The sequence below is a fragment of the Triturus cristatus genome, chromosome 2_1 (genome assembly GCF_964204655.1).
Source record: "Triturus cristatus chromosome 2_1, aTriCri1.1, whole genome shotgun sequence".
NCBI classification, from domain to species: Eukaryota; Metazoa; Chordata; class Amphibia; order Caudata; family Salamandridae; genus Triturus; species Triturus cristatus.
The window spans coordinates 368,105,234-368,122,130 of NC_140581.1; the positions used below are offsets into that span (position 1 = coordinate 368,105,234).

The 16,897-nt window shown below is 45.8% G+C and overlaps 1 protein-coding gene across 4 annotated transcripts in view; it reads left to right on the forward strand.

Moving 5' to 3' along the window:
- Positions 1–16,897, forward strand: part of DDX4 (DEAD-box helicase 4) — a 1,682,862-nt gene that overhangs the window by 413,284 nt on the left and 1,252,681 nt on the right. For all 4 annotated transcript variants that reach the window (XM_085631316.1, XM_085631317.1, XM_085631319.1 and 1 more), the window contains exon 6: positions 746–787. In XM_085631316.1, the coding sequence (XP_085487442.1) occupies positions 746–787 (42 nt within the window). The remainder of the gene's footprint in view (positions 1–745; positions 788–16,897) is intronic.

The following is a 16,897-nucleotide window of genomic DNA, read 5'->3' on the forward strand; positions in this document are numbered from 1 at the left end:
TTGAGTTGTGTAGGCAATACTACTCTTCAAAGAATTCATTCATTCATTAATTTCGGAATTTTGTAGTTTACCGATGTTACAGTCTTCTATAAACTTCACTGCAATAATCACAGGCAGGATGAGTGTTTGTAGGGAGTGATTGTACTAGGTGGAGGGTCTTGATTTTTTTGGAAGGTTATTTATGCAAGGTAATCATTAGATGTTTTGAGTTTTTGCTTCTCAATTCTTCTCAAAATGTCTGCAACATCAGGACTTTTTTGGCTGAAATGTGTACTTTAGGATATGAATTGGCACAGTTTAAATGTAGAGACTAGGAATTTCAGGTTGTTAAAGTAAAAATTGTTTGGTTTCAAAAGCAAGGATCAAGTTGAATGTGCCTTTCTTTGATTTTTGAGATACTGATTACTTAGACCATGTGTGCCTCTCAGGTCTTATACGATTAACTTTTTATTCAGTTTACCTTAGTACCAAGGACTCGGTTTTTGTTTTTTCCTCTTCCTTCTTTGGGCAAGGTTGTCAGTGGTGAGTCTTGTTTGGTCTAGATTTGTGGGATCCACTTCTGTCTTGTAATAGGCTTTCAAATACATCTTCTCAAAATTGTCTTTGGGCAATTTTTCCACATGGGTCCCTTGGTGAATTCGGTGTTTCATATCTTGATAGTTGACTGCCGTGGCAGTAATTGTAGCAACGTAAAAACAAGATGTTCACGGAGTCTTATTTACGCTTTTTTTTCTTCTTCTTGAAGGTAATCGTTCTGATGGAGAGGGATCCAACTTTTTTGGTAGAGGTAAGTTTGTTTCTTACTAAAGCTTTTCTTATTGTCTAAATTTCCATTGCTCTGAACTGTAGGCTATCCTTAATTTAATTTGCTCATAGCTAATACTGCATAATACAGAAAATGTGATTCTTAGTTGAATAATTTCCTTTTGATTCAAAAACATTTTTTAAAAGACCTGGTACTTTACCTTCTCCCTATTTATTTTTTTACAGTCTTTCAGGAAATTTATCATTAAGACCATCTCCAGTTCAAAAGGCAGTTCATCATTCTAATTAAAAGGTGGTTTCTTTGAGACCAGAATGACCCTTACATGGTATAAAGACAAGAACCCCTGACCAACTGCAAATGAGCCTGTTATCATGGCATTTTGAGGCAGAGCATTTGTGAATTTCTGTGTGGGAGCTGAGAGCACATTCCCACACATTGTGCAGATATTCCCGCATGTATGTAGATTGCCTGTTGGGTGTATGCCTGCTAGCTTAAATCCATGTTTGTTGTGAGTGTATCCATGCTTAGACAGTGGATCCGTTTTGGATTGCCCCTTGTTCTGATATCTATAAGATGGCGCTTTTGAGAAAACCTTCTCAGAAAGTGGAATTGTATTGCCTCTATTCCTGAGTTGGAGAGGTTAGCTACAGAAGCAGATATGTGGAATGAAGGAGACCGGATTACCTTTTGAAATTGTGTAGCCCATTTAGCAGTGTATTGCTGATCACTTTTCTGAGCACTCCCATTTGGACAGTTGTAGGAGAGTGGGACGAGTCTGCAGATTCAGTTGTTGAAAGGATAGGCATTTCTAGGTAGGCTGTGGGCCTTTAGATTTCCCTTGCGTGGCCATCCAGGAAGGCTGGCGGCAGCCAGGGGCAGAATACCATGCTCAATGTGCTTGTTATAGGAGTAATCATGTTTGTAGCCATCATTATCACTCACTCCTGTGCAAGCCATCACCTTACACTAATAATTATGTCCTCAGCAGAAACATGATGCCATGAAATCAAACCACCCTGAACTGGTTCCTGAACTATATCCAGTGGATCCACTAACAACTCCTGCCGGAAAACTGTATAAAAGATAGACCCAAAGCTTCCTACTTGGTTCCAGTTCCAAGCTGCTTCTCTGACCATGGTTTAGGTATTCTGCGTAGTACTCTTGAGTTACTGCGATCAAGGGATTATATAGCCAAATCACAGTCTCCCAAAGCTGCATGTCTTATGACTGAAGCAGTGAGTCTGCCTCAGACCTGAGAGCCTGCCTGCCTTCTTGATGAGACATTAGAAGGAGAATACCTTGGCCCTCAGTAGCCAGGTTCCAGAGTGGAGTGTCAATAAGATATTTTGTAAGCGGAGTTTCCGGAGCCTGACTGCATGAATCAGAGGGTCTCCGGATCTCTGTACCCAGGTGAATACCAGTGTTGTCACCCACAGCTCACTTAGCAGCTCACACCGGAGACAGCCTCTGCAAAAAACAGATTAGATGGCCCCGGGGCAGCTCAGACGAGTCCACCTCCGGGTCATAGCTGTTTCCCTGCGTGCACCAACATGGGCCGGTAAACCAGTGTTTGCTCTCGCTTGACGTGACCAGTTTCAAAACTCCCGCAAAGCTGGAGCAAACATCAAGTCTGCTCCCAGCAGTCAGGAGCTTTGAAAATACTCCGACCCCCTGGGAGCAGACTTTTCATCAGTTTCCCTGCCTGCACTGATGCGGGCAGAGAAGCAGCTCAAAAGATTGCTCCGTTGCAGAGCAGGCATCACTAGGAGCTGCTCCCTGCGGGCAGGAGCAACGCTGGCTCCCGCTGCTTGCAGGGAGCTGGTGGGGGCTGCAGCGGCCATGGTACTCCGTCCATAGTCCCCCCCCCCCCCCCAAATGAGAATATGGTGTGTATCCTAGGTGGACACCCATCTTTAATGTTGTCAGGCCCTGTGTGATGTAGTCCCCGGGTCTGACGTTTGCTAGGAAGTGGGCTGCAAGCCCCTTTCCTCCTAACAATAACACTGGACCCCCAGGGGCTAAGATTGGCCCCTCCCGTAAGCATGACCCCGAACTCCGGGAATGGGGTACCTGAGTTCGAAATCAACTCAGTGTGAATGGCTATGCGTTCCCCTACCCTTTAGAAGAGTGGCTCTGGGAGGATGGAGTCCTCAGGGCCTAACAAGGTTTGAGAAGGGGGGTCTGGGCAGCGCGGCCTCCCTCTCCTTGAAGAAATACACTGGCCTGGGGTATGGGACCCCCAGGGCCTAAAGAGGCCCCCTGGTCAACTGCAGCCCTGGGCTGCTGTTTAGTGACTCAGCACTAGCACTTGAAAGATGTTAAATAAACAAGCATATATTTAAAGGTTATTTAAAGTTAAAAAAGGACATAATTAGCGTGTTCTCCACCACTTAACATAAGGAACACCTTCAGTTTTAAAGACTTCTTGAATAAAATATTTATTAGAATAAAGTCTTTTCAAAATTCAAATAAGTGTAGTCTATTCTCTTATACGTGATAATGAAGAAAAAGGAGGGAAAGTTAACCCATTGCAGAGGATCACACAATTTGGCAAAGTGGGGATTGAACCCAGATTTTCTGGTTTCACATTGCGCAAATCAGCCATTAGATTCATGTTTACTTCCCCTAAACCAGAAGTCGTCAAACTTTTTTATGCTGAGACCACCTTGTCAACCTGTTTTTTAGGCATAAGGACCCGCTTTTGAAAATAAATTCTAGAGCCTGGTGGTACTCATCATTGACAACCGTAAACGCCCCCAATTTCCCCAGAATCATTTTTACGATGAGGGAAATAATATTAAACAGTTAAGTAAACCAATAGTCAGTGAGCGTGGGACCGTGGTCAAAGGTGTAGCTAAAAACGAAGGGCTGCATTTATGATGAATTGGCAGTGGCGCAGGTCTTCTTGCTGCGCTGCCCTACACCAGTGTTAAAGGGCAGGAATGCACCGTATTTCTGAAATACTCTGCATTCCTGTTCATTCCCTTGCGGTTGCGAACAAATTGCTGCCTAGCACCAACATAAGCAGGATTATGTTAATGCAGGAAGAAAACAATCCCAAGAGGCGTTTTCCTCTTTTTATGTGAGCTGCAGAATGCAGCACAAATGCAAAGAGGAAAAAACGGGGATAATTTAGAACATTTCTCCTCTGTAAGCCTCTGCTGGGGTGGCGTAAGGTTTTGGCTCTGCTCCAGGTTTACGTAATTTTGAAAATCTGGGGCAGCATCAAAATCCATGGGTGTTGCGTGGGAACCCCCAAGCAACGCCTCCTTGACCCAGAGTAAAGCAACGCAGTGACTTGCGTTGCTTTGTCTTATTCCACGCAGGGTGACCTATGCCGCCTCGTAGGTAGTGTTGCTCTGGCGGCGCAAGCCTCTTATATAAGCCCTAGAATATTCTGTATTTTTTTTTTATAGGCCTTTAACCATTAAATAGCTACCTATAAAATAGTGGGCACCTTAAATGAAAAATACATTTAATAAAAGTTGTTACTGAAGAACCAGAACCTTTTGGGCCTGGCGGCGCAGGGTACGCCCAAGTCTCCGGAGTTCACCTGCTTAGCTACACAGAGACACGGGACACTCTGTCGGCGTTAGAAGATCAGATTTATTTAGCTGCAGCTAGTACAGTTATCCTAGAAGTACACAAAGTAGGTTCTCAGGAGACTGCCACTTCACTCTGTGGCGCACAATCTTATATATCCCATACGAAGAATGTACATTAGCCAACTACACACCCAGAGTACATAGAAAAGAGCCAATAAGGAAAGTTCGAAAACAAGACAGAACCAATAGGAAAGGTTTGAAAACAGAAGTGTCGGATGACTCGAAGAAACCTCTCCTCCAACTGTTTGTCACCCCTCCCTCAAGCTAATTTATTAACAGACTCATAACTAACTTGCAGGTGGCGAGATACGTTTGTGTGTGTTGGAGGACAGTTGTGAAACGAGAGAATGCTAGCAGGAGACAGTGAAGGCCAGACGATAAGATAAGGTCAGGAAAGAATAGTGTGAACCAACAGATAGTTGAGACGGGGATTAGGAAAGCCAGACAGGGATTTGTGTACTCTGCTAGTTCTAACACCAGCTTTGTAAATAGTGGCAGAAAGCGTATTTCGACACCGGTTTGCAGAAAAAGCAGAATAGACTTTGTTCGCCGTGCTGCCTGAGTGATGGCAACACAAAATGGCAGCGGAGCACAAAATGGCGGGTCGATTCGATCGTGATCAAAAATTGAAGTTCCTCATTACTCAGTGGAAAATGCACTGTAGAACATTATGAAACCTCTATTAGTTAATGTACTGCAAAGGTCTGTGTGTAACCGGAGAGCCACAGAATTAAATCTTGTTGGTGCAGTGGAGAATAGTGACTTGCGTGTGTTTAGTGCTACAAGGTCACAGCCTTTGACAGAAAGCACTGTGAATAAGTAAGTCAAAACTTTAAACATGCAATACACATAGTGTTTAAGACAGACTGCTACAAATGGTGATACCAAAATAAAGATTTTAGTAATACAAGAGCGTATTTAATGCAGTTATTTTTTTATGAGTGATTAAGGGCTGTGTAAATATAATTGCCATTAACAGCATGCACTTCATAGCTCAGTTGTTGACTCTTTGCACTGCCACAAAATAAAACAAACAAAAAAAAATCTTTGTCATCACAAAGCTTGGAGGGGTTTGATCAATGGCTCTCAAGCACCCTTTTCTCTTGCAGATTAACTAATAGCGCAAATCTGGATTTCATTCAGGCAAGCAGGCATCCTGGCACGAAAGCTTTTCACAGCGCAGTAGACTCAAATAATGAAACTTAAGCTGAAGCATTTTAAGCATCAAAATTAGCCCTCCCGAGACGGTTGTCTTTTTCCAAAACAAAAGCAAACGTTTTGGATTCCAGGCACAAGTAAGGCTGAGGAATGCACTTTATCCCCCGAACCCCCATCCCCCCCCCCCCACCCCCCTGAACACATCCCAGGACCCCACAGATTGAAGACCCATGCCCTAAACCCACCTGTCCCTAACCATCACCCTTCTTGTATCAATGCGGCTCTTCTGCATCATTGATTATTAAACTTTTTGTCCCCTTCAGCTTTGTTAATGTTTGCGAGTACCAGTGTTGTAAAAAAAATTATTTAATTTATTGTCGTATATAATATTGTTTAGTGTGTTTTTATTTTTTGAAGTATTTTTAAAAAAAAATGGTTTTGAACTCATCTATATTAATTTGTAAATATAATTGTAAGTATTGCGTAGTTGATTTTTGTATTTTTAGAAGTTTTATGTTACAGAAGTGGGATGTTGGGTTTATAGGAGAAAGAGGTGCGATTATTAACATTTTAGATAATTTATGATAAACTTGGTATCCATTCTAATTTTTTTATGTAAGATAGTTTTAAAAGTAATACTTTCAATTTTTTTAGTGCCTAATTTAAAAATATTTTGCAAATGCTTTTATTGAATTTTTTACTTTCTGTATTGATAAATGGTTTAGATTTATTGCATCAATCTTATAAATTAGTAGGAAATATTAAATACTACATACTTAATATGTAGTTTTTTATAATGCTTTAATAGATGCGTGTATGGTTTAATCAAAAACAATGAATTTTATTATGTGGTAATAAGTTATTTAAAATGTTTATATTAATGATTGTAAAGTTTTTAAAATAATTTAAATCAGGAACATTATGTTTGAGGCATGTGTGCTGTAGATACACATGCTTTGCATACTCCTGCCATCTAGTGTTGGGTCAGGATGTTTGCTAGTAGTTTTTCCTCGAAGAAATCTTTCCAGTCACAAGGTGACTCCTCGTTTCGGTGATAGTGTGCATGGGCATCGACTCCATTGGTTTTTTTTTTCCCGCCATCGTGTACGGACGTGTTTTGCTGCGCTCTGAAACCGTTCTTTTGGTTTCCCTCGGTGCGCAATTTACTCTACCCTCTGATAGTTTCCTTATGCATTTCCTTGTCCTCTGCATATCGAATCGCTCGACAAATCCTCCAATTTTTGATCCAAAACCTCATTAGCGGCCATCGGGCCAGCCTTCTGTTGATGGTGCCACGCCAAGTACCCTCGCACTGACCTACATCAAGTTGGTAACTGCCTATATCCAGAGCACAAAGTCGAAGACTGCGACGCTTGTAAATAGTTTACGTCCATGAAGACTCTACACGATTGTCTGGCTCGATAACGAGAGATGCCACTTCCAAGCATCCAACACACTCCAGATATCTTTGGGGAAGAGTCCGAGCAAGAGGAGATCGAAGCATTTGCCTCAGAAGAAGAGGCGGTCCTCTCCGTTCCAGCGTCCGATTCTGCGATAGTTCTGAAGTTATGCCTCCAGGGCAAGGTGCAGTGAGTACCAAAGATCCCTTGCCCCCTAAATCTTCCAAAATACATAAGGCTATGGCACTATCTCTGCTTTCTGGCTAAGGTCAGCACTGAGACAATGTTTACGACGTCCTGCTTCTCGGCTCAGTACCGAAACACAGTCAAGCCTGCCAACTTGAGACCGAGTCAACCAAAACTTCCTTCGGATCTGGAACCAGCGGGCTCCAAGGACAAATATAGTTCGGAGCTGAAACCTAAGACAAGTTCATTTTGACACCAAAATCTGTAGACCCTGGGCCTGATTCACAGAACTAACTTAAGACAAAATCCTAAACTTACTACTATTTTCGTATTCACAGAAGGCACTTACTTCGGTATTCACAGAAGTTAGGAGTCCTAACTTTAGGACTCCTAAATGCCTTCTGTGAATACCGAAAGTCTTAAACTTTGGATTTTTCTCAATTTAGTTGTAGTAAAGTTAGGACTCCTAACTTTAGGACTCCTAAATGTCTTCTGTGAATACCGAAAGTCTTAAAATTAAGATTTTTCTCAGTTTAGGAGTCCTAAAGTTAGGACTCCTAACTTTACTACTACTAAACTGAGAAAAATCCTAATTTTAAGACTTTCGGTATTCACAGAAGGCATTTAGGAGTCCTAAAGTTAGGAGTCCTAACTTTACTACTACTAAATTGAGAAAAATCCAAATTTTAAGACTTTCGGTATTCACAGAAGGCATTTAGGAGTCCTAAAGTTAGGACTACTAACTTCTGTGAATATCGAAATGAGTAAGTGCCTTCTGTGAATACCAAAATGAGTAAGTGCCTTCTGTGAATACCAAAATGGTAGTAAGTTTAGTATTTTGTCTTAAGTTAGTTCTGTGAATCGGGCCCCCTGTCTCTGAGCCTCTGGAACCAATTTTAGATATTCTTAAGACCAAATTGGATTTCTACTAAAACACCAGCAACACACAAACATCCTTTAGAGGACACTGTCAAGATCCCTTTAAAGATGAAGGAGGACATGGCTTCCAGCCCTGTTTATCCTGCCCCACAACCCTCTCCTCCTCCACCATCTTCTCCACAGTTAATTGAGGATCCCTTACATATAACACCTCAGATCTCATCATACAGATCCAGATAGAGATCATGGTGCTGATGATACTCATTTGCCTGTAGACCCATGGAATGATTACACCATTGACCCTTCAGTCGACAATGATCCAGACCTTTACCCTGCAAAGCCATCACCACCAGACAATAGCATGGCTTTCCAACAGCTCCTTGCTAGAGCAGCAGAGTAATATGGGGTTACCTTACATAAAGAGACATTAGAAGAGGACTTTTTATTTAAAACACTTGAGTCCACACACAGGTCATGTCAAACATTCCCTATGCTTTAAGGCATGATAAGGCATGCAGATGATATTTTTAAAGACCCTGTCTGAGCACGTACAATACACACACTCCCCATCCGACCCGGTATTTATCAAAGGTCTATTACCTCTTGACTCCCTAGTAGTGTCCACTGCTCGTAAAAGAGCTAATTTACAAACCTATGGTATAGACGTATGGTATAAACGTATAGTTGCTTCGGGAAAACTAGTAGCTGTAAAAGCTGCTAACCACTAGTGCATCACGCAAACACAGGGCTTAATAGCTAGATCTGACAGGGCACACTGGGATGAGATGGAGCAACTGCTCCAATATCTCCCAGATGAACACAAAAGTAAAGCACAGCAGTCAGTTGAAGACTAATAACTCATCTCTAATTCCTCAAACAGATGTGCATTAGATGCAGCTAACAACGCAGCTAGAGAGATAATTACCAGCATTCTCCTTAGAAGACATGCATGGCTTAGAATCTCTGGGTTTAAGATGGAAGTTCAATAGTCCATTTTGAACACATCTTTTGACAAGGGACACCTGTTTGGGCCTGTAGTCGACCAGTTCTTAGAGAAAATTAAGGACATTGAAATCCATGGGAGCGCTCCAGTCCCCATCCAATAGTCTCCTTTCGTCGCTCATTTTACAGAGCAGGGTCCAAAACATCCTCAGACCCAAATGCTTCCTCTTATAAAGGCAACAATAACGCCTCTCCCTCTAGAGGTTTCTATCGAGGAGGATATAGAGGAAACCATTCCAAAGGTGGGGTAAAGGCTCCACAGCGTGAAACACCCCTTCCCCCAACAAACTGTGACTTGCCCACACTAACACCCCCCCCACCCAAGCCGATTACTTAACACCTGTCGGGAGAAGACTTCCAACAGTTTCTCCCCATTTGGCAATCTTTAACAGACCAATAGGTACTCGACCATATTCTACATGGTTATTGCCTAGAGCTCACCACCAATCCACGAAAAATTCCACCTCGCGTTCACAAACTATTGTCAGATCACTTAGAGTTACACAAACAAGAGGTGCAGTCTCTCTTAGAAAAGGGAGCCATAGAACCAGTTCCTTTACAATACCGAGTTTCATGAGTTTACTCTCTTTATTATCTGATCCCCCAATAAGGTGGATCATTAAGACTAATTTTAGATTTCAGGGTTAAACCGGTACATACTGTCATAACATATGGTAACGCTTCAACAGGTCCTTCCACTTCTACAGCATGGCGATTTTATGTCCACACTAGACTTACAACGCATATTTTCACATTCATCCAGCTCATCGCAAATCTAAGATTTGTGATAGACAAAAACCATCAGTTCAAAGTACTCCCCTTCGGGGTAACTACTTGGCCCATAGTGTTCACCAGTGGGTAGCAGTAGTGGCAGCTCATCTCAGCAATCAAGTTCATATCTTTCCGTACCTAGGCGACTGGCTCTTCAAAGCCACCACACACCAAAAGTGTTTAGAACACACTCAGACCACAATACATCTACTCCACAAATTAGGTTTCATGGTCAATATTCAAAAGTCTCACCTACAATCTTTACAGATACAATCCTATAGTCTTCCCCAGTGCAGCCAGCATTTCCAGTATCCAAACTCTATTGCTGCGTTCCAAACCTTGACAGCCAGGACTTTTATACAGCTACTTGGAATGATAGCGTCATGCATTGCAATAGTGCCTTATGCAAGACTACATGTGTGCACTACAAGAATGCTCAGCACGTCAGTGGAATCAGTCACAGGGTCAGCTAACACATCTAGTGCTGGTAGACAGTCGCACCCATCGCTCTCTGCAGTGGTGGAATCCACAATGTATCAAAAGGGCAGCCTTTCATGGACCCTGTTCTACAAGTCGTGCTAACAGCAGACACATCTCACATGGATTGGGGCGCACATCTCCATTACAAATTCAGGGTCTCTGGGACGACAAACGCAAACGACTCAACTATCTACAGCTTCTAGCAGTATTTCTAGTGCTGAAAGCCTTTCAGTCTCATCTTACAGCCAAAGTTGTCCTAGTCCGCACGGACAACATGACAGCGATTGTACTATGTACAAAAACAAGGGGGGGGGGGGGAATACACCCTTTAATTGTTACAACTGTCTTAGACTATTTGGAAATGGGCAATCCATCAAAAGATTCACCTTCTGGCAGAACACTTCCTCGGAGTCAACAATCAAATTTCCGACCTCAGCAGAAGGAGACCACAAATACACGAGTAGGAACTTAATTCCCAAGTTTTCCTTCCATACTTTCAACAATGAGAATATCCTCAAATAGATCTGTTCGCCACCGCAGACAACGCACAATGTATTTATTTATTTATTAAGCACGACATTCATCCCTTGAGATATCACGGCGCTAAGAACGGATTAGTGGTGAGTAGAGTCTAATGAGTTGATGGGCATGATAGCAGTCTTTCGGGAATAGGTAGGTTTTAATTTTTTTCCGGAAGGTGTTGTATTCTTTAATCAGCCTGAGTTCGACTGAAAGCTCGTTCCAGTGCATTGCTGCGAGTCGCAAAAAGGTGCGGCCTCCTGTCCTGGACTTTTTAAAAAAAATAATTCTTTTTATTAACAATCATCGGCAAATCATACATTACGGAGGATCGGGCGGGTCAGTTAGTACATTTAACACAGAGGAGGGACATACATACATTACAATATCAAGGAGCGTTACGGAGAGTCAGGGTCTTCATGATCATTGTTACAGGGTGGTGCACAAATCTCCCCTCTATAGCCATTCCACTAGTCCCAGACTCGCAACCACTTCTTGGGACATCCCCTTGCCAGATACACCGTTTTTTCTCTGAACCTGCACCAGTTGAGATTTCTTTCCCTGTCCTCTAGGGTGGGCGGACGTGCTGCTCCCCATAGCTGAGCAATATTACGTTTAGCTAACATGAATCCTAGAGTGGCCCACTGAGTCTGCGAGGTATTCAAATCTGTAGGCTCCCATATGTTTAGTAGGCATCTCCGTGCCTCCGGTCGGAGAGTGATGTGTAACACCTTACTGATTGTGTCGTGTATCTGAAGCCAATATGAGCTAATATGTGCACATTCACAGATAGTGTGCATATAGGTGCTGATAAGGCCACATTTTCTCCTGCATTCTCCCGTGTCAGCCCACCCCATGCACACCATTCGGGGCCCCGATAGATATATTCTGTGAAGGATTTTTAATTGAACCAGCTGTAAGCGTACTGGAATCACCACTACTTTGGGATAGGATATCGCCGACTGCCAGTCCTCGTCATCCATTTCTATCCCGTCTTGCACCCATTTTTCTCTCAGATACTGAAGAGCATCCGCCATGTGGTTAACCAACTTTTTGTACATTAGTGAGGTCGTTATCTCGGGGAGGTGACCATCCATGACCCTGTCCTCTAGTGGGGAGGCCTCCGGGGGAACTGTCCCCTTAGGTAACGCGGACTGGAGAGAATGACGAACCTGCATATAGCGGAAACTCTGTCTGCCAGCTCGTATTCAGTTTGAAGTTCCTCGAAGGTCTTGATCTCACCCATCCCCACATATCTTTGATAGCAGAAATTCCAATAAGATCCCACCTGTCAAAACCCTTTGTTTTCCTGAGATCGCCCAGCTTCTCTGAGTCCCACAGAGGGGTTGCTAAAGTTAACTCGTTTCTTCATCCAAGGGAGTTTGTGGCGTCATGCCAAATTTGAACTGAATGTTTTGTGGGGTCTGACAATTGAAATCCCTTGGGATGGGAATAAAGAGCTCTATTGTAGTTACCACCCGGTAGGATCCATTTATCCATGGCGTAGCCCGGATCTACTATGCGGCCGAACATGCCATGGTTAATAGCTGCCAATTGGGAGGCCCAGTAGTACTTCCTGATATCCGGGAGACTAATGCCCCCATCGTACCAGTTTAACATTAGCTTGTTTAGTGCGATTCGAGGTCTTCCGTACCTCAGTAGGTCTCTTTGTAGGCCGTCACTTTCCCTGAAGTAGGATGCTGGAACGAAATCTAATGTATTTTGCAGGACGTATAGGAATCTGGGCATGGCCATCATTTTGAAAAGGACGGCCCTACCCAGGAGTGAGATGGGGAGCTTCCTCCAATTGGCAGTGTCACTTTTGAGTTTTTGAAGGGGGGGTGGGGGGGGCAGGTTACGAGCATATCGAACTGAAGGGTTGAGGGAAACAAAGATCCCCAAATATTTAAACCCCCTGTTATTAATTTGTATCGGACAACCTCAGGGAGGAACAGGAGGGTTCCCATTAAGAGCAAATAGCAGGGATCTCCCCCAATTTATGGAAAGTCCCGAGAACCTCCCAAAGACTGCCAGAATATCGCGAACTACAATTAGAGATTTCTGCGAAGAAGCTAAATAGAGCAAGATGTCATTGGCGTATAAAGATATACGATCTTCCCACCCGGGGTACCACCACAGTCCTCGTATCATTGGATCCCAAAGAATCCACGCAGCAAGGGGTTCCAAGGCCAGGAAAAAAAGAAGGGGGGACAGCGGGCAGCCTTGACGCATCCCACGACTAAGCGGGAATGAGGCTGACACCTTCCTGTTCACCACCACTTGTGCTAGAGATTCTGAGTACAGCAGGCATACCCATTGGATAAATTCCAGACCAAACCCAAACTTAGCCAGAACTGCCCGCAGGTAGGGCCACTCCACGATGTCAAACGCCATCGTCGCGTCCAATGATACAATCACCTCTGGTTTTTGAAGGGTGTCGGCTCCATCTATTACCCCATGAACTCTACGCAGGTTAAGGGCGGTGTTTCTATGGGGCATAAAGCCAGACTGATCGGGCTGTATTAGGGTTGTGATCACCTTTATCAACCGATTAGCTAAAAGATTGGCCAAAATTTTGGGCTGTGCGTTCAAAAGCAAAATGGGCCTGTATGAGGCACAATCCGTCGCGACCTTTCCCTCTGTGGATTGTGACAACGTGGGCAGCCTCTGTACCCGGGGTAACACCCCTGCTTCTCTAGACTCCTCAAACATTGACTTCAAGTGGGGGGTAAGTTTATCCGGCCGGAGTTTATAAAGTTCAATGGGGAGCCCGTTTGGGCCTAGTTCTTTCCCAGAGTTTAAGGAGCAAATTGGCTAGGCGATCTTATCCTTTTTTGTATTTTCGGTTGTCAGGGGAGAGACCAGGGAGATTGATATCACGAAGCAGTTCCTGCGAATCTCCCTCCGAGTAAGGAGATATTGTAGTATATACTGTTTGAAAGTGTTCAGCAAATCTGTCCACTATCTTCTGCGGCTCCGTGATTAGGACATCTCCCTCTGTTCTAAGCTCCGGAACAAGGGGGCTCACCCATTCCTTTTTGTCTAGCCAGGCAATTAGTTTCCCGGCTTTATCTCCCAAATCGTAAAGCCTGCCCTGTTGCTCTTGGCTAAGGGCCTTGGCCCTATCTTGACCAGCATTTTGTAGTGATGTTGCTTTAAGCTTCGTAGATGAAGCTTGTCCGGCGTCAGCCCCGATTCCAGTACGCCCTCAGGACCATTTCTGTCTCAAGTTCAATAACTTCTTTTTGTTTATCTTTCTTGGCGCCAGATTTAAGCAATAAAGCCTGCCCACGGATTACCGTCTTAAACGCTTCCCACAAAGACTGTGCGGAAGTCACTGAACCCACATTATTGGTGAAGTATTCGTCTATAGTCTTAAGAGGGCCTTTACGGATCTTAAGTTTCCGCAGGTACCAGGGGTTAATTGGGGCCAGTCTCCCCGACTATCCCGGGCTCAGAACGAGTTGGATCCAAAGTGGGGAGTGATCAGAAATGCCTCTGGCTAAATGGCTAATGGTATGTATGTATGTAGGTGGCTTGTGCGGCGGGTACTATACAGTAGTCTAGCCTGGAGAGGCTGTGATAGGCTCCTGAGTGAAAGGTGTATTGCATCTGATCTGGGTGGTAGAGCCTCCAGCTATCCACCAGGCCCATGGCTTATAGGAAATCAGGTAACCAGCGGGTAGCCCGCCCCATTTCCCGGGGAGGAAACCTATCCAACTCCCCAGAGACGACTGCGTTAAAGTCTCCCCCTAGCATCAGAAGTCCCTCAGGCACCGCGAGCAAGACCGTACCCAGGTCAGTAAACATGGTACTCTGAAGACCCGGGGGACATAGACTGACATAAAAGTGATCAAGCGGCCTTCCCACTTCCCAGTGACACCAACATATCTGCCGCGATCATGTGTCCATGTGGAACTCACTGCTAGAGGGAACGTTTTTTTTATCATCATTATGCCCACACCCCTGGAACCTGATGTGATTCCCGCATGAGCAATCATTTTGTATCCTCCCCTGTGCATTGCTTTGCAGGTATTGCCAACGAAGTGTTTCCTGCAGTAGAACCACATCCGGGGAATGCCTCTTAATATGTTGAAGTACTATACTTCGCTTAATTTTATTCCCTAACCCGTTCACATTCCAACTTAGAACTTTAACCTCCTTATCCCCCATCATCGTAGAAATACTTAATGTATTGGAGCACAACACTCCGTTTGCTATTATCCCCTGACCCACTAACGCTCCGGTTCCGGATCCCTTCACCCCTATCCCCCATCATCTTCGGCATGACCATGGACCCGCCAACAACCCCTTGCGGTAATCTTTGCATTAGGACTTACGCCGAAACTCTTGTACTGTGCTGATCATAAACAAAAAACAACAAACCATCCAACTCAAAACCCCATCCCAACATCCCCCCTCCCTGCTGCCCCGCACTCTGGGCTCTAAACTGCCCATTAGAAACTTGCAGAGTGTCTGTGGGTAAATAGCGGGCTCCGTAGCCCTGCCCCAGACAGGCACTTCGTTACACCATAAATTGCCATAATGACTTGAAAACAGTAGAAATTTACCAGTCCCTTTGAGTGAAGCGCAGTTGCCATTCCCCTCCACCTCAACCCGCCTCGCTGTTTCATTGTATTCTATAGAAAGTTGCCTGCATGGAGATTCCTTCATCAGGGCGGCCGAGTGCCTGCCATGTCCCCGGCTGCATGATCTGCTGGGCTCCTTGCACCCCTATACTCCATCCACTCTTCCACTGCCTCCGGCTGGTCAAAAAACCGAATTTTTCCGTTGGCCTCAACCCGGAGGCGTGCCGGGAATAGCATCGAGTATATCTGAAAGAAACACGTTAGATTCCTCACCTTAGAATATCCCCAGGCGTCAGACTGGATCCGGAAGATTTTTCGTCAGCAATACCCCTTGCGCGTCGCTAGGCGTAGTCTGCGGCTCCGCGTCCGTCGTCGGCGTCGTGCGCCGGAATGACGTCGTCGGAGTACTTAGACGCCGCCCTCGCGCGCTGACGTCAGTTCTTGTTATTCTTTTTTCCCCATTGGTAAGCGCAGATACGGGAGAGCTACCCCTTTTAGTCTTTTTTGACTAAATCTTTTTTGATCACTTTTGATCCTTGTCTGTCGACATCTGGTGCCGGTAGGATGCCTGGATTCAAGGCTTGCGAGGATTGCCATCGACTGATGTCGGTGACCGATCACCACCGCCGGTGCCTCTACTGTTTAGACCCCGACCACGACGCGGAGTCGTGCTCCGATTGCCAGGCCCTGACTTCGAAGTCTTGGCGGGAGCGGTCCCGCAAGCTTCTCGAACTTCGCCACTCGGCTCCGCGTCGTGCGCGATCCTGGTCCAGGAGGAGGTCCAAGGATCGCTCGCGGAGCCCCAGCCGACGCCACCATCGATCGTCAGGCTCCAAGTCGTCGGGTAAGTCCAAACGCTCTAAGAAGTCCAAGAGGCGGCATCGCTCTTCGGACTCCCCTCGCCGGTCGCGCGACTCGGCCGAGGGTCCGGGTGGTTCAACCCCGGCGGCTCCGTCGGAGCCGCAGGCGCCGCGCAAGTCTCCATACCCTCCGGTCCCTGGGACTGACGCGACGCCGGCGGAGGTCAGTGCCTTCCTCTCGGCCATGAGGAGCCTGGCTCCGCCGTCGACGCCCGCTGGCGCGCCTTCGGGCCCCGCGGACTCGACTGGGCGACCTTGCCTGCCGGCGGCTCCGGCCCCGGCGCAGTCGTCGACTCCGGTCTCGACGCCGCAGGTCCCCATGCCTGGGCCCCCGTCGACGCCGGTTGACCTAATCACTCCTCCGCCGACGACTGAACCACCGACGCCGCCACCGGCGCCGCTGGCGCAGGCGCCTACACCTCCGGCGCCGCCGACGCCTTCGGCGCCGACTCCGGACGGCGTCCAACCCCAGTTTAGCCCTATTCTGGACCCGGCGCCGCAACGGCGTCGACCGACACCGCGTCCGGCGCCGCTTGAGACCTATCATCTCTACAGTCCGGCTCCGATCATTTCTCCTGTTTATCAGGAATCGGAAGACGGGGGCGACTGGGAGGGGTTCGAGGACCCTATGGCTGTTCAGTCACAGCTTTCACAGGACTGGGCAGATGAACTGGGGGAGGCC